The following is a 22,791-nucleotide window of genomic DNA, read 5'->3' as shown; positions in this document are numbered from 1 at the left end:
ACATGTGCTGGTTCAGTGGGTTGGCTCCAGTAAATTGTCCCCCACAGAGAAAGAGAGAGAGAGTTTGTGTGTGTGTGCCCCCTGTGATGGACTGGCATCCTGGGCATACGCCGTCTAGTGCCCCATTGCCTGTCAAGATAGGCTTCAACTCCCTGCGACCCTGAAATGTACAAAGCGGTCCTGGAAAAGTGAGTGAGGTACCTCAGGGGGTTGTGAGCTGGAGGAGATCCCAGAGATGGGAAGGAGCTGGTCCACAACTGGATTTGAAAACAGAGGAGAATTTTAAAATTGGAGAATTGCTTAACTGGGAACAGTGCACATCAGAGGGCTGATGGGTGAATGGGATTTGGTGCGAGTTGGGGACATGGGCAGCAGAACCCTGGACAACTCAAAGCGACAGCAAGAAGGATGTGAGAGTACCTCAGAATAGCCGAGTCTAAAGGTAACAAAGGCTTGGGTGAGGGTTTCATCAGCAGAAGAGCTAAGGCAGGGGAGGGGAAGTGGCGATGTTATGGAGGTGGTTGAAACATAAGATCCTGAGGGGTCTTGACAGGGTGGGTGTAGAAAGGATGTTTCCTCTTTGTGGGAGAATCTAGAACTGGGAGGGGTCACTGTTTAAAAAAATAAGGGGGTTGCCCATTTAAGACAGAGATGGGGGCAAATTTTTTCTCCCAGAGATTCGTGAGTCCTTGGAGCTCTCCTCCTCAAAAGGCACTGAAAGCAGAGTCCTTGAATATTTTTAAGGCAGAGTTATATAGACTCTCGATAAGCAAGAGGTTGAAAGGTTATCAGGGGTAGGTGGGAATGTGGGGTTGAGGTCACAATTAGATCAGCCACGATCTCATTGAATGGCGGTGCAGGCTCGAGGGGCCGAGTGGCTGACTCCTGTTCCTAATTCGTATGTTCATATGGAGGTGGTCAGAAGATTATCTCATAGACAACTATGAAAGAGAGGTTACTAACAGTCCAGCCTCGGGAAGAGAGAGTGGAATCAGTGGAGAGGGATGGGAGTTTGTGACTGGGGCTGAAGACAATAGCTTCAGTCTTCCCAATATTTAATTGGAAGAAATTTCTGCTCATCCAGGGTAGGATGTCAGTCAAGAAAATCCCTCCCCTCTCCTCCTGCCACTGATTCTTTGACCTGGGTTAGGGACTCTGTAACCGTGGACTGAGTTGCCAACTCTGTTTGGACATTTCCCAGGAGATTTTAGCACATGACAGCCAACCACTCCACGTTTCCTATTAGTCACCTAGCGACATACCACCTCCCCCATACTAATTGGAACGCAAATGTTCATTTTGTTGGACAAATCTTGACGATCAGTCAAACATCGATTCCACTCTCCCTCGCCATCTTCAATATTTTATACAACTAACTATGCAAAAATAACCCACTGATTTATTCAATGCTTCCTGTGAATTCCCTATACCTCAAACCTCTGCCCAACAACCCCCCAAACAACACTCCTTCAACAACCCCCCAACAAACTCTCTACTACACCCAACACCCTCCCCAACACCCTCTCCCCAACATCCTCCCCCCAACACCCTACTCAACATCCTCTACCCAACATCCTCTACCCAACATCCTCCCCCAACACCCTCCCCAACATCCTCTACCCAACATCCTCTACCCAACATCCTCCCCCAACACCCTCCCCAACATCCTCTACCCAACATCCTCCCCCCAACACCCTACTCAACATCCTCTACCCAACACCTTCTCCCCAACATCCTCCCCCCAACACCCTACTCAACATCCTCTACCCAACATCCTCTACCCAACATCCTCTACCCAACAACCTCCCCCAACACCCTCCCCAACATCCTCTACCCAACATCCTCTACCCAACATCCTCCCCCAACACTCTCTCCCCAACAACCTCCCCCAACACCCTTTCCCCAACAACCTCTCCCCAACAACCTCCCCCAACACCCTCTCCCCAACAACCTCTCCCCAACATCCTCTCCCCAACAACCTCCCCCAACACCCTCTCCCCAACAACCTCCCCCAACACCCTCTCCCCAACACCCTCTCCCCAACATCCTCTCCCAACACCCTCCCCAACACCCTCTCCCTAACAACCTCCTCCACAACCTCCGCCCAACAGCCTCTCCCTAACAACCTCTCCCTAACAACCTGCCCCAACAACCTCCCCCAACACCCTCTCCCTAACAACCTGCCCCAACAACCTCCCCCAACACCCATTCCCTAACAACCTGCCCCAACACCCTCTCCCTAAGAACATCCCAACAACAACCTCCCCCTATCAACCTCCCCCAACAACCACCCCACAACAACCTCCTCCAAAACTTCCACCCAACACCCTCTCCCTAACAACCTCCCCACAACAACCTCCCCCTATCAACATCCTCCACAACCTCCGCCCAACACCCTCTCCCTAACAACCTCCCCCAACAACCTCCTCCAACAATCTCCCCAACAACCTCCCCCCAACAACCTCCCCAATACCCTCCCCCCCAACAATTTCCCCCAATACCCTCTCCCGAACAACCTCCTTCAACAACTTCCCCCAACACCCTCTCCCTAACAACCTCCTCCAACAACCTTCCCCCAACAACTTCCCCCAATACCCTCCCCCAACAACCTCCCCCAATACCCTTTCCCTAACAACCTCCACTAACACCCTCTCCTCAACATCCTCCTCCAACAACCTCCTCCAACAACCTCCCCCCAACAACCTCCCCCAATACCCTTTCTCCAACAACCTCCCCCAACAACCTCCCCCAACACCCTCTCCCCAACACCCTCTCCCCAACAACCTCCCCCAACACCCTCTCCCCAACAACCTCTCCCCAACAACCTCCCCCCAACAACCTCCCCCAACACCCTCTCCCCAACAACCTCTCCCCAACAACCTCCCCCAACACCCTCTCCCCAACAAACTCTCCCCAACACCCTCTCCCCAACAACCTCCCCCAACACCCTCTCCCCAACAACCTCCCCCAACACCCTCTCCCTAACAACCTCCTTCAACAACTTCCCCCAACAACCTCCCCCCAACAACCTCCCCCAATACCCTTTCTCCAACAACCTCCCCCAACAACCTCCCCCAACACCCTCTCCCCAACACCCTCTCCCCAACAACCTCCCCCAACACCCTCTCCCCAACAACCTCTCCCCAACAACCTCCCCCCAACAACCTCCCCCAACACCCTCTCCCCAACAACCTCTCCCCAACAACCTCCCCCAACACCCTCTCCCCAACAAACTCTCCCCAACACCCTCTCCCCAACAACTTCCCCCAACACCCTCTCCCCAACAACCTCCCCCAACACCCTCTCCCTAACAACCTCCCCCAACACCCTCTCCCCAACAACCTCCCCCAACACCCTCTCCCCAACAACTTCCCCCAACACCCTCTCCCTAACAACCTCTCCCCAACAACCTCCCCCAACACCCTCTCCCCAACAAACTCTCCCCAACACCCTCTCCCCAACAACCTCCCCCAACACCCTCTCCCTAACAACCTCCCCCAACACCCTCTCCCCAACAACCTCCCCCAACACCCTCTCCCCAACAACCTCCCCCAACACCCTCTCCCCAACAACCTCTCCCCAACAACCTCCCCCAACACCCTCTCCCCAACAACCTCCCCCAACACCCTCTCCCCAACAACCTCTCCCCAACACCCTCTCCCCAACAACCTCCCCCAACACCCTCTCCCCAACAACCTCCTCCAACAACCTCCCCCAACAACCTCCCCCAACACCCTCTCCCCAACAACCTCTCCCCAACACCCTCTCCCCAACAACCTCCCCCAACACCCTCTCCCCAACAACCTCCCCCAACACCCTCTCCCCAACAACCTCCCCCTACACCCTCTCCCTAACAACCTCCCCCAACACCCTCTCCCCAACAACCTCCCCCAACACCCTCTCCCTAACAACCTCTCCCAACACCCTCTCCCCAACTACCTCCCCCAACACCCTCTCCCTAACAACCTCCCCCAACAACCTCCCCCAACACCCTCTCCCCAACAACCTCCCCCAACACCCTCTCCCCAACACCCTCCCCCAACACCCTCTCCCCAACACCCTCCCCAACACCCTCTCCCTAACAACCTCCCCCAACAACTTCCCCCAACACCCTCTCCCTAACAACCTCCCCCAACAACCTCCCCCAACACCCTCTCCCCAACAACCTCCCCCAACACCCTCTCCCCAACACCCTCCCCCAACACCCTCTCCCTAACAACCTCCCCCAACAACCTCCCCCCAACAACCTCCCCTAACAACCTACCCCAACAACCTACCCCAACATCCTCCCCGCAACACCCTCTCCCTAACAACCTCCTCCAACAACCTCCCCCAACAACCTCCCCCAATACCCTCCCCCCAACAATCTCCCCCAATACCCTCTCCCTAACAACCTCCTCCAACAACCTCCTTCAACAACCTCCCCCCAACAACTTCCCCCCAACAACCTACCCCAACAACCTCCACCAACACCCTCTCCCCAACATCCTCCCCCCAACACCCTCTCCCCAACATCCTCCCCCCAACACCCTCTCCCTAACAACCTCCCCCCAACAACCGCCCCCAACAACCTCCCCTAACAACATCTGCCAACACCCTCTCCCCAACATCCTTCCCCCAACAACCTCCCCCACAACAATCTCCACCAACAACCTCCCCCAACACCCTCCCCCAACACCCTCCCCCAACACCCTCCCCCCAGCAACCTCCCCCCCAACAACCGCCCCCAACAACCTCCCCTAACAACATCCACCAACACCCTCTCCCCAACATCCTTCCCCCAACAACCTCCCCCACAACAATCTCCACCAACAACCTACCCCAACAACCTCCACCAACACCCTCTCCCCAACATCCTCCCCGCAACAACCTCCCCCCAACAACCTCCACCCAACAACCTACCCCAACAACATCCACCAACGCCCTCTCCCCAACATCCTCCCCCCAACACCCTCTCCCTAACAACCTCCTCCAACAACCTCCCCCCAACAACCTCCCCCAATACCCTCCCCCCAACAATCTCCCCCAATACCCTCTCCCTAACAACCTCCTCCAACAACCTCCTTCAACAACCTCCCCCAACCACCTCCCCCCAACAACCTACCCCAACAACCTCCCCTAACAACCTCCCCCCAAAAACTTCCCCCAATACCCTTTCCCCAACAACCTCCCCCAACAACCTCCCCCCAACACCCTCTCCCCAAAAACCTCCCCCAACAACCTCCCCCAATACCCTCTCCCCAACAACCTCCCCCCAGCAACCGCCCCCCAACAACCACCCCCAACAACCTCCCCCAACAACCTCCCCCAACACCCTCTCCCCAACAACCTCCTCCAACAACCTCCCCCCAACAACTGCCCCCCAACAACCTCCCCCAACACCCTCTCCCCAAAAACCTCCCCCAACAACCTCCCCCAACACCCTCTCTCCAACAGCCTCCCCCCAACAACCGCCCCCCAACAACCGCCCCCCAACAACCTCCCCCAACAACCTCCCCCAACACCCTCTCCCCAACAACCTCCCCCAACAACCTCCCCCCAACAACCGCCCCCCAACAACCTCCCCCAACAACGTCCCCCAACAACCTCCCCCAACACCCTCTCCCTAATAACCTCCCCCAACAACCTCCCCTAACAACCTCCACCAACACCCTCTCCCCAACATCCTCCCCTCAACAATCTCCCCCCAACAATCTCTGCCAACAACCTCCCCTAACAACCTCCCCAAACACCTTCTCCCCAACATCCTCCCCCCAACAACCTCCCCCCCACAACCTCCCCCAACAACCTACCCCAACAACCTCCCCCAACAACCTACCCCAACAACCTACCCCAACAACCTCCCCCAACACCGTCTCCCCAACATCCTCCCCCCAACACCCTCTCCCTAACACCCTCTCCCTAACACCCTCCCCCCAACAACCTCCCCCCAACAACCTACCCCAACAACCTACCCCAACAACCTACCCCAACAACATCCCTCCAATAACTTCCTCCCCAGCACCCTCCCCCCAAAATCTTCCCCCCAACATCCTCCCCCCAACAACCTCCCCCCAACAACCTACCCCAACAACCTACCCCAACAACCTCCCTCCAATAACTTCCTCCCCAGCACCCTCCCCCCAAAATCCTACACCTAACATCTCCCCCCCAACATCCTCCCCCCCAACATCCTCCCCCCTGACAAAACACTCCAACAACATCCCCTCCAAAAACCTCCCGCCAACAACACCCCCTCCAACAAAACGCCCTCCAACAAGCCCCCCCGGCAACAACACACCCAACAACCTCCACCTACCACACCCCCATGAAAACCTCCGATAACCTCCCTTCAATAAACTTCTCCTGCAGCAACCTCCCCCTACTCCACCTGCCAACCTTCCTCTCAACAGCTGCCAACCATCATGGTGGAGCAGACTAGATGGGCCGAATGGACTACTTCTGCTCCTACATCTTATGGCCTTATCTGCCACCCACCAGCCTCCCACCAGCCTCTCCCACTCCTAATATCACCCCATAGAGCAGCAAACAAACTTTGGTCTTCCTCTCGTTGCTGGACAAACACGGTGAGCCAGTGAAGCCATGTGAGCTGGTGCTTTGGGAATTAATTGAACCTATGAATCGCAGCCAGGTCCTTCACGGTGCGAAGGGAGAACATTGAAAAAACATCAGAGCACAGTGAAGACACAGGTACTAATTGACAATCCTTTTAAGTAAGGTTTAATTAGTCTACAGACTCAATTAATGAAGCTTTATTCTGGAGCAGAGCAGTTTAACAGGCAACAATCGGTGCCAATATTGCTGTTTGCTTTTAAAGGATGCTTATCAGACTTGTAGGAACTGCCACACAAGAAAAAGACCATGGTCCCTCTAGTTCACCTATCCTGGACGTAGCATAGCATTAATGACCAACACTTGGGCCGTGGTGTGTTACAGATCACTCAGGGAGCCTGAGTTGCCATGACAACCCTTTTTACCAGCACATTGCAGCCAAGAGCTATGGATACTGAAGGGTAGAGGCTGCAACATTCTCCCCAGCACATGGCTGCCCGGGAACCTCTCCCACTCCTGTGCATTGGCAGGGTTTACAGGTTGGTGCACAAGCTGTTTGGCCACGTTATGAACGCACCTTCCTTGGCCATCATGTCCTGGGGCTGGACTCGAACGCAGAGCTTGCGGCTCAAAGGCAGGGATAATACCCACAAGACCTTCAGCAGCACATCGGCGTATAGGGCATTAATGCCAAAGCCTGCAGATGATGCAAAACTTGAAATGTATTTCGACAGTGAGGAGGATCGTGACAGACCTCAGGAGGACTTAGTCAGACTGGCGAACTGGGCTGAAGTGTGAACTGATTCATTTTGGTAGGGAGAATGAGGCAGTTGATTAAAAAATGAAATGATCCAGGGGTACAGGGACAGAGAGTTAAAGATGGCGCAACAAGTTGAGAAGTCTGTTAAAGCGGGCATATAGGATTCCTGGGTTTCATAAATGAGGGCAGGGAGAACAAAAATCCAGGAAGACACCCTCAACCTTTATAAGACATAGGGCCCAGCTGGAGTGTGGTGTTCAGTTCTGAGCAACGCACTTTAGAAAGAGAGAGCATGGAGTAGATTTACTGGATTGGTATCAAGGATACATGGAGATGCTTAAGAAACTGGGATCTTTCTTTTTGGAGCTGAGAAGTTTAAGGGGACAGTTGATTGGGCTGGTCAAAACCATGAAGAGTTTTGATCAAGTAATGTTATGATCTCCACAGAGACATGTAACTTTTGAAGAGAGATTCAGACCTTCTGTTACTAGCTGAAAGGATAAGACACCAAGATTTCACATTTTGAAAAAAGCGTTTACCGTATCAAATGACCAAACCAAAACATTATTGATTAAACACTGTTTCTTTTCCAAGAAACTTATTAAATGTTAGAAATGTTTTCCTATCATGCATCGCTCCCTCTCCCTGGAGGTACAGTTCTTATAGCAAACAGTTCACATTTGTTCCCAGCTTCCAAAGGGGTGGCTTCCTCTTTACTTTCCCAACTGGGTAGCTTCTAAAATCTAAATTGCCTTTCTCTGTAAGGGTAATGCTATAGATTATTTCCTCAGCTCCAAGCTAGGCAAATCTTCCAACCTCTTTTAACACGTCATGAATCCAGTATTCATTCTGAGAACAAACGCTCGCCCAGTGGATTCAGCATTTCTGCTTAACATGCAGGCCTGGCTAATTCTACATTTCTCTTGCTCTCCACTTCTCAGCTGGCTGCAGACAAAACTGCAACTACTTTCTACCTGTGATATTTCTGGATTTATAGGGAAGCCTGTAGCCTAATCGCAAATCACCTTCTCCGTGGCAATTGGAAATGCATTGGTTTGTATATAAGTAGAAGTGCTAATCAATTATCTTTGAACTCAACTCTCTTTCATCTTAGCAATAAAGGGATAATTTACAACACAACTATTTAGGAACCATCTTCCTTTGGCCAATTAAACCACCCTGGCTTTACTGTCAAGCAGACGCCATCATAGGTCACATGACCCAATTCACCTGCGCAAAATTTAAAGATACAGTTCCAAACTATAACACTGTTATAAACCCAAAATTGTAGCCCTGAAACATAATAGTCCTATAAACCTCACAATTGTAACAGTAAATACAGAGAAACTGTTTCCAGTATCAGAAGTCATTAACCAGAGGACACAGGTTTAAGGTGATATCTGGCAATAGAACCAAGAAGAACATGGGAACAAATAATATTTGGCAATGAGTTCTGATGATCTGGAATTCACAGTGTGAAAGGGCGGTGGAAGCAGATTCAACACTAACTTTCAGAAGGAATTTGGATAAACATTTAAAACGGGAAAAATTTGCATGGTTGTGGGAAATAGCAATATGAGTGGAACTAATTGGATCATTTTGGGGAGAGAGGCTATGAGGTTTTTAAGCAAATTGATATATGGAGTGACTAGGTATTGGAGGTGTTGGCAGGCTTAAAAGTGAACAAATCTCCAGGTCCAGATGATTTGTGTCCCAGACTGCTGAGGGAGGCAAGGCAGGAGATTGCAGGGGCTCTGACCCAAATTTTGAATTCTTCTCAAGCCACGAGGGAGGTGCCAGAGGACTGGAGAACAGCTAATGTGGCTCTGCTATTTCAGAAGGGTTGTAGAGATAAGCCAGGGAACTACAGACCAGTGAGTCTCACGTCAGTGGTAGGGAAACTATTGGAGAAACTCCTGAAGGAGAGAATCTATCTCCACTTGGAGAGGCAATGTTTGATCAGGGATAGTCAGCATGGCTTTGTCAGAGGGAGGTCATGTCTAACAAATTTGATTGAATTCTTTGAGGAGGTGACCAGGTGTGTAGATGAGGGTAGTGTAGTTGATGTAGTTTATATGGATTTCAGCAAAGCCTTTGACAAAGTCCCACATGGGAGACTTATAAAGAAGGCAAATGCACATGGGATACAGGGTAATTTGATAAGGTGGATTCAAAATTGGCTTAGTTGTAGGAGTAGGAGAGTGATGACAGAAGGATGCTTTAGTGACTGGAATCCAGTGTCCAGTGGCGTACACAGGGGTCTGTGCTCGGTCCCCTATTATTTGTCATTTATATAAACGATATAGATGACTATGTGGGGGTAGGATTAGTAAGTTTGTGGATGACACAAAGATTGGTCGGGTGGTTAACAGTGAGGTTGAGTGTCTTGGGCTACAGGAAGATATAGATCGGATGGTCAAATGGGCAGATAAGTGACAGTGGAATTTAATCCTGAAAAGTGTGAGGTGATACACTTTGGAAGGAGTAATTCAATTAATGGCATGACACTAGGAAGTTCTGAGGAGCAAAGGGACCTTGGCATATGTGTCCATAAATCTCCAATGGCGGAGGGGCATGTTAATTGAGTGGTGAAAAAGGCATATGGGACACTTGCCTTTATCAATCGAGGCATAGATTACAAAAGTAAGGAGGTCATGTTGGAGTTGTATAGAACCTTGGTGAGGCCACAGCTGGAGTACTGTGTGCAGTTCTGGTTGCCACATTGTAGGAAGGATGTGATTGCACTGGAGGGGGTGCAGAGGAGATTCACCAGGATGTTGCCTGGGATGAAACATTTAAGTTATGAAGAGAGGTTGGATAGACTTGGGCTGTTTTCGTTAGAACAGAGAAGACTGAGGGGTGACCTGATCGAGGTGTACAAGATTATGAGGAGCATGGACAGGGTGGATAGGGAGCAACTATTTCCCTTAGTTGAAGGGTCAGTCACGAGGGGACATAAGTTCAAGGTGAGGGGCAGGAGGTTTAGATGGGATGTGAGAAAAAGATTTTTTTTACCCAGAGGGTGATGATGGTCTGGAATGTGCTGCCTGGGAGGGTGGTGGTGGTGGGTTGCCTCACATCCTTTAAAAAGTACCTGGATGAGCACTTGGCACATCATAACTTCAATGCTATGGGCCAGGTGCTGGTAAATGGGATTAGGTAGGTAGGTCAGGTGTTTCTCACATGTTTCTCAAAATTGGGTAACCACCAGAAATGGGCACAGTGATCATAATGCCCGATTTACCCAGACCCACCACTCCCAGTGCAGGCAGCACACAAGCTATGTTTGCAATGGGCAGCCATCGGTAAGCGGGCTGCCCACTGAACAAGGAGGGGTACAAACTTGTGGGAGGCTAGCACGAGTTAAAGCTCATCAACACAAGTTAAAGCCATCCTGTACCTCTTAAAGGGGAGGCCCATTTGGACTGGGCCAGGTGAGTTCACACAGGAAAAGACACAAGGATGGTGCAGCACAGCAATGAGTGAGCTCCAAGATGCAACACAGGAGGCCTTGGTGCAGGAGGTAGGGAAGAGGAGAGATCGCATCTCTCCATAGGGCATCAGGGGACCTCCCCACATACAAACATTGTGAAGGCAATGGGACAATATATCTGTGGAGGTCAATGCTAGGCGTGCCTAATACTCTCCACTTGCTTGGATGAGTGCAGCTCCAACAACACTCAGGAAACTCCACACCTTCCCTGGACAAGGCAGCCCACTTGATTGGCTCCCCATCCACCATCTTAAGCATTCATTCCCTCCACCACTGACACTCAGTGGCATCAGTGTGCACGGCAAGATGCACCGCAGCAACTCACCAAGGCTCCTTAGGCAGCAGCTTTCAAACCCGTGACCACTACCATCTAGAAGAACAAGGGCAGCAGACACATGGGAACACTACCGCCTGCAAGTTCCCCTCCAAGTCACTCACCATCCTGACTTGGAAATATATCACTGTTCCTTCACTGTCGCTGGGTCAAAATCCTGGAACTCCCTCCCTAACAGCACTGTGGGTGTACCTACACCACATGGACTGCAGCAGTTCAAGAAGGTGGCTCACCGCCACCTTCTCAAGGGCAATTAGGGATGGGTAATAAATGCTGGCGTAGCCAGTGACACCCACATCCCGTGAGAGAGTAAGGAAAAGCCCTGAGGAGTTGGGGTAGGATTCAACACAATGGGCCGAATGGCTCCTTGTGCTGTTCTTTCATGGGATGTGAGCATCACTGGCAAGCTCAGCATTTGTTGCTCATCCCTAACTGCCCTTGTTCCATTCTATGAATTTACGATAAACACACTGAGCCAGTGAGGGTGACCTGGTACTTTAGGAATTAGTTCATTGTGCAACCCATGAATCATAGCCAGATCCTTCAGGGAGAACCTTGAAAACATCAGCAAAATACCAAGCTCATAGGGATGCAGGTGCTCACTGAGAATCTTTTGAAGCTGTGCCTCGCTATTCTACAACCCGATTACTGGAGTTTTATTCGCTAGGAGAACAGTTTAACAGGGGACTACTGGTACCTGTATTGCTGCTTGTTTCCAGCAATGATAACAGGGACAAAGGGATTGCCAGACAGAGGCCAAGGTCCCTCTAGCTCGCCTTTGATGATCCTGTTAGTCACATGATCCAATGATAATGGGCAATGTTGAATAATCATAGCGATTAATCTCCATCTATCAGTGTACAACAGACCCAGGTATAAGGGCAAGGCAAAATCTCCCAGCACTTTTGAATTATTTGCATTACTTTTATTTCCAATCCTCTTTTTCACCAGGCTCTTGATTGGCCATATAAAAGCAAAAATGCTGCAGATGCTGGAAATCGGAAACCCAAACAGAAAATGCTGGTAGAACTCAGCAGGTCTGGCGGAGTCTGTGGAGAGAGAAACAGTGTTGACGTTTCGAGTCCGGATGACTCTTCCTCTCTGGGGATGCATGAAACAAGTTTAGCCTGCTTAGCCAAGAGCTCGGCCAAAGTGGTGAATGGTAAGGGGGCACTTAAAGGAGCTGAGGGGGAGGTGGATAGGTGAGGGATTCCAGAGCTCCAAAGAGTGGCACCTAATCAGCTGAGAGCGCCCCGCTGCCAACGGTGGAGTGAAGGGAGGCGAGATTTCAGAAGAGGCTGGCATCAGAAGAATGGAACATTAGGTGGGATTGTGGGGACTTGGGGTTACTGGAGGAGGTTGCAGAGGTAGGGAGCAGTTTGTACATAGCAGTATTTAAATGTGAGGATAGGGATTTCAGTGAGGATATGAGGTGGTGAGTGAGTGTGACTTGAGGCTACAAAAGGACAGGCAGCCAAACTTGAAAGAGGTGCACTTTAGGGAGGGACGATGTTGACATGTAGATAAGGTATAGGAATGGACCAATGATAGATCCCTGGAGATAAAGATGTGGAGGGGTGGCGAGTGATGCCACTGCTGAGATGCCCTGGGCATGATCAGACAGGTGCAAATGAAACCACCTGAGGGCACCTAGATAGCCAATGGGAGAGAGCTATTGTAACAGAATGATGGCGTTGACTAGGTTGAAGGCTCCATCACCTCTCTTGACTACCCCAGTGCCTCCATCCTTGAAGAGGACGAGGAGAGATAACACAACCGAGCTGCAAAACACGTTGCTCATGACTTTGTCCATTCCAGCGCTGTGGACAGGGGCTGGAAGTGCCAGAAAGGCTTCTTCAATGGTACTCTCCTCACCTCAGCCATGAGTATTGGTGCATCAGTTACACAAGTGGTCAAGTCCGCTGGAAATGGATTAGACCATCCTTCAGTCGTACAGTTTCTTGTGATTGTGCCTGTCGAACAGATCAAAAAGTCAATCGCCTGAAGGGTCCCAAACACTAAAGATCCGCATTGAATAAACACGCACCGGCTCCTCGGACTTTCTTCCTCTACCACACACCCAATGGGCAAAGTTGGGTGACTCCGGAACATTCTCTCAAATTGGCGGGTGGGATGGTGGGTGGGTGGGTGGACATAATCGAACCATTGGTCAGTAAGTCAGTCAGCACCACGCCAACCCTAAACCTGGCTGCCCCACAGCGCTAGTATACTTGGGAGGTAGCCATTATTACCTGTTGCCGGGGGGGGACTTCAACCCCTCCAACACAGGGAGCTCCACCCTCGAGAGCTGCCATCCAATCTGACTGACGGACAACACTGTAGTCCCAGAAGATTCTTCTTGCAAGTAATGGCCGCTGCTGGGACTATGTACAGTCCCAGGAAGGAAGAACAAGGATACCAAACTTAAAGGTAAGTCTGAGCATTTAGCTTGGGCAGGGATTGGAGACCCTAGCAAAGGGGGGAGGGAGGGGGGGTAGTTGGGTTTTGGAGGCCGGAGCGGGGGAGCCAGTGGGATATCCCGAATGGGCACAGGGGACCCCCTAAATGAGGTACCTCCCCCTTCCATCTCACCTTTATTCATCCGAAACGTTGCTGCCAGGGTCCTAACTCACACTGAGTCCCATTCCCCTAACACCCCTGTGCTCACTGGCCTACATTAATACCTGGTCAGGCAACATCTTAACTTTAAATTCTCATCCTTGCTTTCAAATTGGCCTCACCCTCCCTATCTCTGTAATCTGCTCCAGCCCCACAACCCTCCAAGATATCCTTGCTCCCCTAATTCTGGCCTCTTGAGCATCCCAATTTTAACTGTTCCCCCATCGGCGGCCACGCTTTCAGTTGCCTAGGCCCTAAGCTCTGGAGTTCCTCCCCTATGCCTCTCCCCCTCTCTCTTCCTTTAAGACACTCCTTAAAAACCCCGACCAAATGTCTGGTCATCTGACCTAATATCTCCTTATATGGCTCGGCATCATACTTTGGTTTATGACGTTCCTGTGAAGTGCCTTGGGGTGCTTCTATGTTAAAGGGGCTGTATAAAAATAAGTTGTTGTTCTAATAACCCTTACCTAATATTGGACTAAATTGTAAGAAAGCAGTTGGGCAGGACACGTTGACATTCTCTCCATGAGCAGCCTGAGGCCAGCACAATCCGCCATCCCACACCATCCGGCAGCCTAGAAACAGCGGATCCAAGAAGGCAAATTAGGAAAATTGATCAGAACTGAACTTCGTCTGATTGTTGGCGACTATATTCCAAGTAAATATTGTCTGATATTAATTTCAGACAAGGCTCTGTGAGGAACCTGAGTGTTGTGCTTGACCCCAAGGTGAGATTCTGACCACATACCCACTCTATCGCCTCTCTCCACCTTGTAAGATCGCCCAACTATGCACCAGCCTCAGCTCATCGGCTGCTAAAGCCCTTATCCATGTCTTTGTTATCTCTACACTTGGCCAATGTTCCCTCCATCTTGTGTGTGTGTGTGTGTGTGCAATATTGCAGAAATGGAGATTGTAGGGGTTTTTTTATGCATTCATGGCTAGGCCAGCATTTATTGCCCATCCATAAATGCCCTTGAGGAGATGGTGGTGAGCTGCTTTCTTGAACCTCTGCAGTCCATGTGGTGTAGGTGCACCCACAGTGCTGTTAGGAAGGTAGTTCCAGGATTTTGACCCAGCGAAAGTGAAGGATCGGAGATATATTTCCAAGTCAGAACGGTGAGTGACTTGGAGGGAAATGTCAAGGGGTGGTGGTTGGGTTCTCTCTTGTTGGAGATGGTCATTGCCTGACACTTGTGTGGTGTGAATGTTACTTGCCACTTGTCAGCCCAAGGCTGGATATTGCCCAGGTCTTGCTGTATTTAGACATGGACTGCTTCAATATCTGAGCAGTCGTGAATGGTGCTGAACATTGTGCAATCATCAGCGAACATCCCCACTTCTGACCTTATGATGGAAGGAAGGTCATTGATGAAGCAGCTGAAGATGGTTGGGCCTAGTACACTACCTTGAGGAACTCCTGCAGTGATGCCCTGGAGAGGAGATGATTGATCTCCAACAACTACAACCATCTTCCTTTGTGCTAGATATGACTCCAACTAGTGGAGAGTTTTCCCCCTGATTCCCATTGACTCCAGTTTTGCCAGGGCTCACTCAGTCAAATGCTGCCTTGATGTCAAGGGCAGTCACTCTCATCTTACCTCAGGAGCTCAGCTCTTTTGTCCATGTTTGAACCAAGGTTGTAATGAGGTCAGGAGCTGAGTGACCCTGGTGGAACCCAAATGGAGCATCAGTGAACAGGTTATTGCTAAGCAAGTGCTGCTTGATAGCATTATTGATGACCCCTTCCAACACTTTACTGATAATCGAGAGCAGACTGAAAGGGTTGTAATGGGTCAGGTGTGATTTGTCCAGGTTGGATTTGTCCTGCTTTTTGTATACAGGACATACCTGGGCCATTTTCCACATAGCTGGGTAGATGCCAGTGTTGTAGCTGTACTAGAACAGCTTGGCTAGGGGCACAGCAAGTTCTGGAGAATAAGTCTTCCGTACTATTGTCAGAATGTTGTCAGGGCCCATAGCCTTTGCAGTATCCAGTGCCTTCAGCTGTTTCTTGACATCACGTGGAGTGAATCAAATTGGCTGAAGACTGGCATCTGTGATGCTGGGGACCTCTGGAGGAGGCCGAGATGGATCATCCACTCAGCACTTCTGGCTGAAGATTGTAGCTTCAGCCTTATGTTTTGCCCTGATGTGCTGGGCTCCTCCATCATTGAGGATGGGGATATTTGTGGAGCCTCCTCCTCCAGCGAGTTGTTTAATTGTCCACCACCATTCACGACTGGATGTGGCAGGACTGCAGAGCTTAGATCTAATCTGTTGGTTGTGGGATTGTGGCTGCACCTCTCTTTCCACAGGTCGCTCTCTGGGATGCTGCCTGCGGACATCGGGCCTACTCTCCCTTCTGGCCCTCTAGTCCTCAAAGGAGGTGGTCCCTCCAGTGGAGTAGACAATCCCCATTTGCTGGAATACAGGTGGCACAGGATAGCGGCCTGCAGGGTGCACTCGACAGAAAGCAGAAAGCCAAAGAGTCCTCCAGAAAACACAGAAAATGCAATGAGCTCTCAGAAAAACATCAACCACCAACTCTCACCTGAACTCCTGCTGACTCACATTGCCCCGGCTCTGGTCGACTATTATCCCCCCACCACCCCCTCCGGATGAAGGTTCCAATGAAAACGAGATGTCCTCCTACCCGTGTGGACCATGCGCCGACTGCAAAATTGCACCGGCCAGGTAAAATTTGAGGTAATTACTGTTTTAATGGGCCTAATTGCCCTCTCTAACTGTTGGCAGGCACGCGTCCAACTCCTGCACCTGGCCTGCCGACCGCGAGGTGACATCAGGAGCGCCTTCCAGGGCAATTCCATACGAGTTTGGGTCGGGCGCTGCCAGGGCACAAAACCCTGGCCGTGATTTATTATCTGGCTCAAAGATTGGTCAGAAATTAGAGGGCAGGGATTCTGCTTCCTGAATTGTCCAACGGTTTGAACAGGAAATTGAGAGGAGTGTGTTGACACAAATCATTAAATGCTGATTAACTGTAGTAACATGAGTTACCTACCCTGTACCGAAGCATTCCCGATCTCTTTAATGCTTTGTAAACATTGTACTTTGTCTCTCTTTATCTCGTTTAGAATTTCACATTCAGGATGCAGCTTACCCAGGGCCTAAATGAGGTGAGACAAACGCAGTTAGGACATATTCACTTCGCTGAGTTGGCTATTCCTATATCTGTTGCTTTAGTCGATTAACCCCAGTTGTTTAAGCACAGCTGGCAAAGTTGTCTAGAATCCCTGTTTATGTTCAGCCCAAAGAAGGCTTGACTTTCTGAGTGTGAGAATTCTTAGGTGGCAAATTTTCTGACGAAGAGACATATTAGACTCGAAACGTTAGCTCTGTTTCTCACTCTCCACAGGCTCTGCCAAGAATTCTGAGTTTTTTTTCCAGCATTTTCTGTTTTTATTTCAGATCTCCAGAAACGGTAGTATTTTGTTTTTATTATCCCAGGGAAAATAAGACTATTCAGTCCATTTTTTTTAAAAATCATCTCTCTAATAATCTAACTCTCACATTTTAATCTCCAGCTGCATTTTTAGTGTGCTTAACAAGATGCTAGACATTACTCAAGACAATACTCTTCCTCCTGAGTCAGGAGCTAGGGGAGCAAGTCCCATTACAGAGGCTTGAGCTCATACTATCAGCTGGTACAGTGCAGTGCAGAGGAAATGTTGCACTGTTGGAGCAGCTGACATTAAAGCTGGGGTCCCATCTACTCTCTCAGATCCTGAAGAAACAGAACAAACCCACGAGCGCTACCACCTAGAAGGACAAGGGCAGCAGATAGATGGGAACGCCACCACCTGGAAGTTCCCCTCCAAACCACTCACCATCCTGACTTGGAAATATATCGCCATTCCTTCACTGTCGCTGGATCAAAATCTTGGAACTCCCTCCCTAACAGCACTGTGGGTGTACCTACACTTCATGGACTGCAGTGGTTCAGGAAGGCAGTGATGGGTAAAAGGACCTTGGTGCGAGTTAGGACATGACCAGCAGATTTTTGGATGACCTCAGTTGTACAGAGGGTAGAATGTGGGAGGCCTATTGGAATAGTCGAGCCTAGGGGTTAACAAAGGCACGATGAGGGTTTCAGCAGCAGATGAGGTGAGACAGGGATAACGCTGGGGAATGATACAGAGGTGGAAGTAAGGGCAACTAGTGATGGGCAATAAATGCTGGCCCAGCCAGGCACACCCACATCCCACGAACGAACAAAAGAAAGGCCACTTATATTTCTATAGCCCCTACAACAAAACAGGAGCATTAAAAAGCAAAATTTGACACTGAGCCACATGAGGAGATATTTTGACAAGTGAATGAAAACTTAGTTAAAGGGGAGGATTTTAAAGAGTGTCTTAAAGGAGGAGAGAGAGGCGGAGAGTTTGAGGGAGGGAATTCCAGAGCTTGGGGCTGAAGTAGCTGAAGGCACAGCCACCAAATGTGGAGCGATTAAAATCGGGAATGCACCAGAGAGCAGGATTTGGGAAGCACCATTATCTCAGAGCGAGAGGAGCTTACAAAAATAGGGAGGGCCAAGGTCATGGTTGGATTTGAGAAGAAGGATGAGAATTTTAAAATCGACACGTTGGTCAAGCAGAAGCCAGTGTAACCCAGCAAGCACAGGAGTGATGGGTAAAAGGACCTTAGTGCGAGTTAGGATATGGCCAGCAGATTTTTGGATGACCTCAATTGTACAGAGGGTAGAATGTGGGAGGCCTATTGGAATAGTCGAGCCTAGGGGGTAACAAAGGCATGATGAGGGTTTCAGCAGCAGATGAGGTAAGGCAGGGATAACGCTGGGGAATGATACGGAGGTGGAAGTAAGTGGCCTTATGAGGACAAGGTTGGAATCTGACGGCGGGGTCAAATGTGGGACTGAGGTTATAAACAGTCTGGTTCAGCCTCAGACAGTTACCAGTGGGGGGATGGAGTCAGTAACTCAGGAATAGATTTTGGAGTGGGTGAAGGGGGTCGAATGCATTGGATTCAGTCTTCCTCATCTTTAATTGGTGAGAATTTCTGCTCATCCAACACTGGATATTGGATAAGCAGTCTGATCATTTACAGTGGAGGGGCTGAGAGAGGTGGTGAGGTAGAGTTGGGTGTACTCAGTGTACATGTCAAAACAAATCTGTTTTTAGATGTCACTGAGGGGCTGCATGTAGATGAGAATTGGAGGGGTCCAGGGAGAGATTTTTGGGAGACACCAGAGGGTACAGTGTATGAGCAGGAAGAGAAACCATTACAAGTGATACTCCGGATATAATTAGATAGATATGAAAAGGACCAAGCGAGAAAGGTTCACTAATGTCCTTCGGGGAAGGAAATCTGCCATCCTTTCCTGGACATGTGACTCCAGACCCACAGCAATGTGGTTAACTCTTACTTGCCCTCTGAAATGGCCTAGCAAGCCACTCAGTTGTATCAAAATGCTACAAAATCCCAAAAAAGGAATGAAACTGGGTAGACCACCCAGGATCAACCTAGGCACCAGAAACAACAACGGCAAACTCGGCCCTATTGACCCTGCAAAGTCCTCCTTACTAACACCTGGGGGATAGTGCCAAAATTGGGAGAGCTGTCTCACAGGCTAGTCAAACAACAGCCTGTCATGGTCATCCTCACAGAATCATACCTTACAGATAATGTCCCAGGCTCCATCATCACCATCCCTGGGTATGTCCTGTCCCGCTGGCAGGACAGACCCAGCAGAGGTGGCAGCACAGTGGTATACAGTCGGGGTGGAGTTGCCCTGGGAGTCCTCAACATAGAGTCCAGACCCCATGAAGTTTCATGGCATCAGGCCAAACTTGGGCAAGGAAACCTCCTGCTGATTATTACATACCGCCCTCCCTCAGCTGATGAATCAGTGCACCCCCATGTTGAACACCACTTGGAGGAAGCACTGAGGGTGGCAAGGGTGCAGAATGTACTCTGGGTGGGGGAACTTCAATGTCCATCACCAAGAGTGGCTCGGTAGCACCACTACTGACCGAGCTGGCCGAGTCCTAAATGACATAGCTGCTGGGCTGGGTCTAGATGCATCTGTCCATGACAGTATCGGTAGGAGTGACCACCGCACAGTCATTGTGGAGATGAAGTCCTGCCTTCACATTGAGGATACCCTCCATCATGTTGTGTGGCACTACCACTGTGCTAAATGGGATGGATTTCAAACAGATCTAGCAACTCAAGGCTGGGCGTCCATGAGGCTCTGTGGGCCATCAGCAGCAGCAGAATTGTACTCGAACACAATCTGTAACCTCATGGCCCAGCATATTCCCCACTCTACCATTACCATCAAGCCAGGAGATCAACCCTAGTTCAATGAAGAGTGCAGGAGGGTATGCCAGGAGCAACACCAGGCATACCTAAAAATGAGGTGTCAACCCGGTGAAGCTATAACACAGGGCTACATGCGTGCCAAACAGCAAGTGATAGACAGAGCTAAGCAATCCCACAACCAATGGATCAGATCTAAGCTCTGCAGTCCTGCCACATCCAGTCATGAATGGTGGTGGACAATTAAACAACTCACTGGAGGAGGAGGCTCCACAAATATCCCCATCCTCAACGATGGGGGAGCCCAGCACATCAGCGCAAAATATAAGGCTGAAGCATTTGCTACAATTTTCATCCAGAAGTGCCCAGTGAGAGATCCATCTCGGCCTCCTTTGGAGGTCCCCAGCATCACAGATGCCAGTCTTCAGCCAATTCGATTCACTCCACATGATATCAAGAAACGGCTGAAGGCACTGGATACTGCAAAGGCTATGGGCCCTGACAATATTCTGGCAATAGTACTGAAGACTTGTGCTCCAGAACTTGCTGAACCCCTAGCCAAGCTGTTCCAGCTATGTGGAAAATTGCCCAGCTATGTCCTGTACACAAAAAGCAGGACAAATCCAACCCGACCAATTACTACCCCATCAGTCTATTTTCCATTATCAGTAAAGTGATGGAAGGGGCCATCAACAGTGCTATCAAGCAGCACTTGCTTAGCAAAAACCTGCTCAGTGACGCCCAGTTTGGGTTCCGCCAGGGCCATTCAGCTCCTGACCTCATTACAGCCTTGGTTCAAACATGGACAAAAGAGCTGAACTCCTGAGGTGAGGTGACATTGACTGCCCTTAACATCAAGGCAGCATTTGATCAAGTGTGGCATCAAGAAGCCCTAGCAAAACTGGAGTCAATGGGAATTGACAGAAAACTCTCCACTGGTTGGGTCATACCGAGCACAAAGGAAGATGGTTGTGGTTGTTGGAGGTCAGTCATCTCAGTTCCAGGACATCACTGCAGGTGTTCCTCAGGATAGTGTCCAAGGCCCAACCATCTTCAGCTGCTTCATCAATGATCTTCCTTCCATCATAAGGTCAGAAGTAGGGATGTTCGCTGATGATTGCACAATGTTCAGCACCATTTGCAACTCCTCAGATACTGAAGCAGTCCATGTCCAAATGCAGCAAGACCTGGACAATATCCAGGCTTGGGCTGACAAGTGGCAAGTAACATTCACACCACACAAGTGCCAGGCAATGACCATCTCTAACAAGAGAGAATCCAACCATCACCCCTTGATGTTCAGTGGCACTATTATCACTGAATCAGCCACTATCAACATCCTGGGGGTTACCATTGACCAGAAACTGAACTGGACTGGCCATATAAATACTGTGGCTATAAGAGCAGGTCAGAGGCTAGGAATAGTGCGATGAGTAACATACCTGACTTCCCAAAGCCTGTCCACCATCTACAAGGCACAAAAGGAGTGTGATGGAGTACTCCCCACTTGGCTGGATGGGTGCAGCTCCCGCAACACTCAAGAAGCTTGACGCTGTCCAAGACAAAGCAGCCCATTTGATTGGCACCACATCCACAAACATTCACTCCCTCCACCACCGCCGCACAGTAGCAGCAGTGTGTCCGATCTACAAGATGCACTGCAGGAATTCACCAAGGCTTCTTCGACAGCACTTTCCAAACCTACCACCTCTACCATCTAGAAGGACAAGGGCAGCAGATAGATGGGAACACCACCACCTGGAAGTTCCCCTCCAAGTCACTTACCATCATGACTTAGAAATATATCGCCCTTCCATCACTGTCGCTGGGTTCACACCACATGGGCTGCAGCGGTTCAAGAAGGCAACTCACCACCACCTTCTCAAGGGCAGCTAGGGATGGGCAATAAATGCTGGCCCAGCCAGCAACACCCACACCCATGAATGAATAATAAAAAACACAAGTGCCAGGCAATGACCACCTCCAACCATCGCCCCTTGATATTCAATGGCATTACCACCCCTGGATCCCCCACAATCAACATCTTGGAGGTTACCATTGGCCAGAAGCTGAACTGGACTAGCCATATAAATACTGTGGCTACAAGAGCAGGTCAGGGGCTAGGGATCCTGCAGCGAATAACTCACCTTCTGACTCCCCAAAGCCTGTCCACCATCCTGACTTGGAAATATATTGCCGTTCCTTCACTGTCGCTGGGTCAAAATCCTGGAATTCCTTCCCTAACAGCACTGTGGGTGTACCTACACCACATGGACTGCAGCGGCTCAAGAAGGCAGCTCAGCACCGTATTCTCAAGGGCAACTATGGGCAAGGAATGCTGACCGAGTGAACAACGCCCACATCACATGAACGAATTTTTATTAAAACTCTTTAGAGCTTCCTGAGGTCATGAACAGTGCTATAAAAATGCAAGTCTTTCTTTCTTTTGACACATAAGATAGAGAATTGTCTATTGCAAAGTTTAATGCCTGTCATTAACACAACCTGAGTAAACACAGTTATCATTGCTGCAGCTTCCACCATTGTGTCTGGTAGAACATTCCATACCGTGATAATCATCAGTGTAAAAAACATAATCCGCTTTGCATCGCTCTTCTGGGAATCGAGTTACTGAACAGTTGAAATAGAGGTTTCCACATTTCAAACTATTTTGTAATTTATTCTTTCACAAGGTGCCGGGATCGCTGGCTGGGCCAGCATTTA

General features: G+C 50.0%; 1 protein-coding gene across 1 annotated transcript in view; it reads right to left on the bottom strand.

Moving 5' to 3' along the window:
• Window positions 1-22,791, bottom strand: part of LOC121275812 (growth hormone-releasing hormone receptor-like) — a 98,532-nt gene that overhangs the window by 40,648 nt on the left and 35,093 nt on the right. Inside the window, exons 2-6 of the mRNA XM_041183449.1 lie at window positions 16,809-16,892; window positions 14,806-14,817; window positions 11,629-11,773; window positions 7,130-7,249; window positions 202-257 (exon numbers count right to left, since the gene is read on the bottom strand). Coding sequence (XP_041039383.1) covers window positions 202-257; window positions 7,130-7,249; window positions 11,629-11,773; window positions 14,806-14,817; window positions 16,809-16,892 — 417 coding nt within the window. The remainder of the gene's footprint in view (window positions 1-201; window positions 258-7,129; window positions 7,250-11,628; window positions 11,774-14,805; window positions 14,818-16,808; window positions 16,893-22,791) is intronic.

This window comes from Carcharodon carcharias, chromosome 3, assembly GCF_017639515.1.
Source record: "Carcharodon carcharias isolate sCarCar2 chromosome 3, sCarCar2.pri, whole genome shotgun sequence".
Taxonomy (NCBI): Eukaryota; Metazoa; Chordata; class Chondrichthyes; order Lamniformes; family Lamnidae; genus Carcharodon; species Carcharodon carcharias.
Note: the sequence above shows the minus strand (reverse complement) of the source record. Positions and strands in the feature narration are given on the sequence as shown.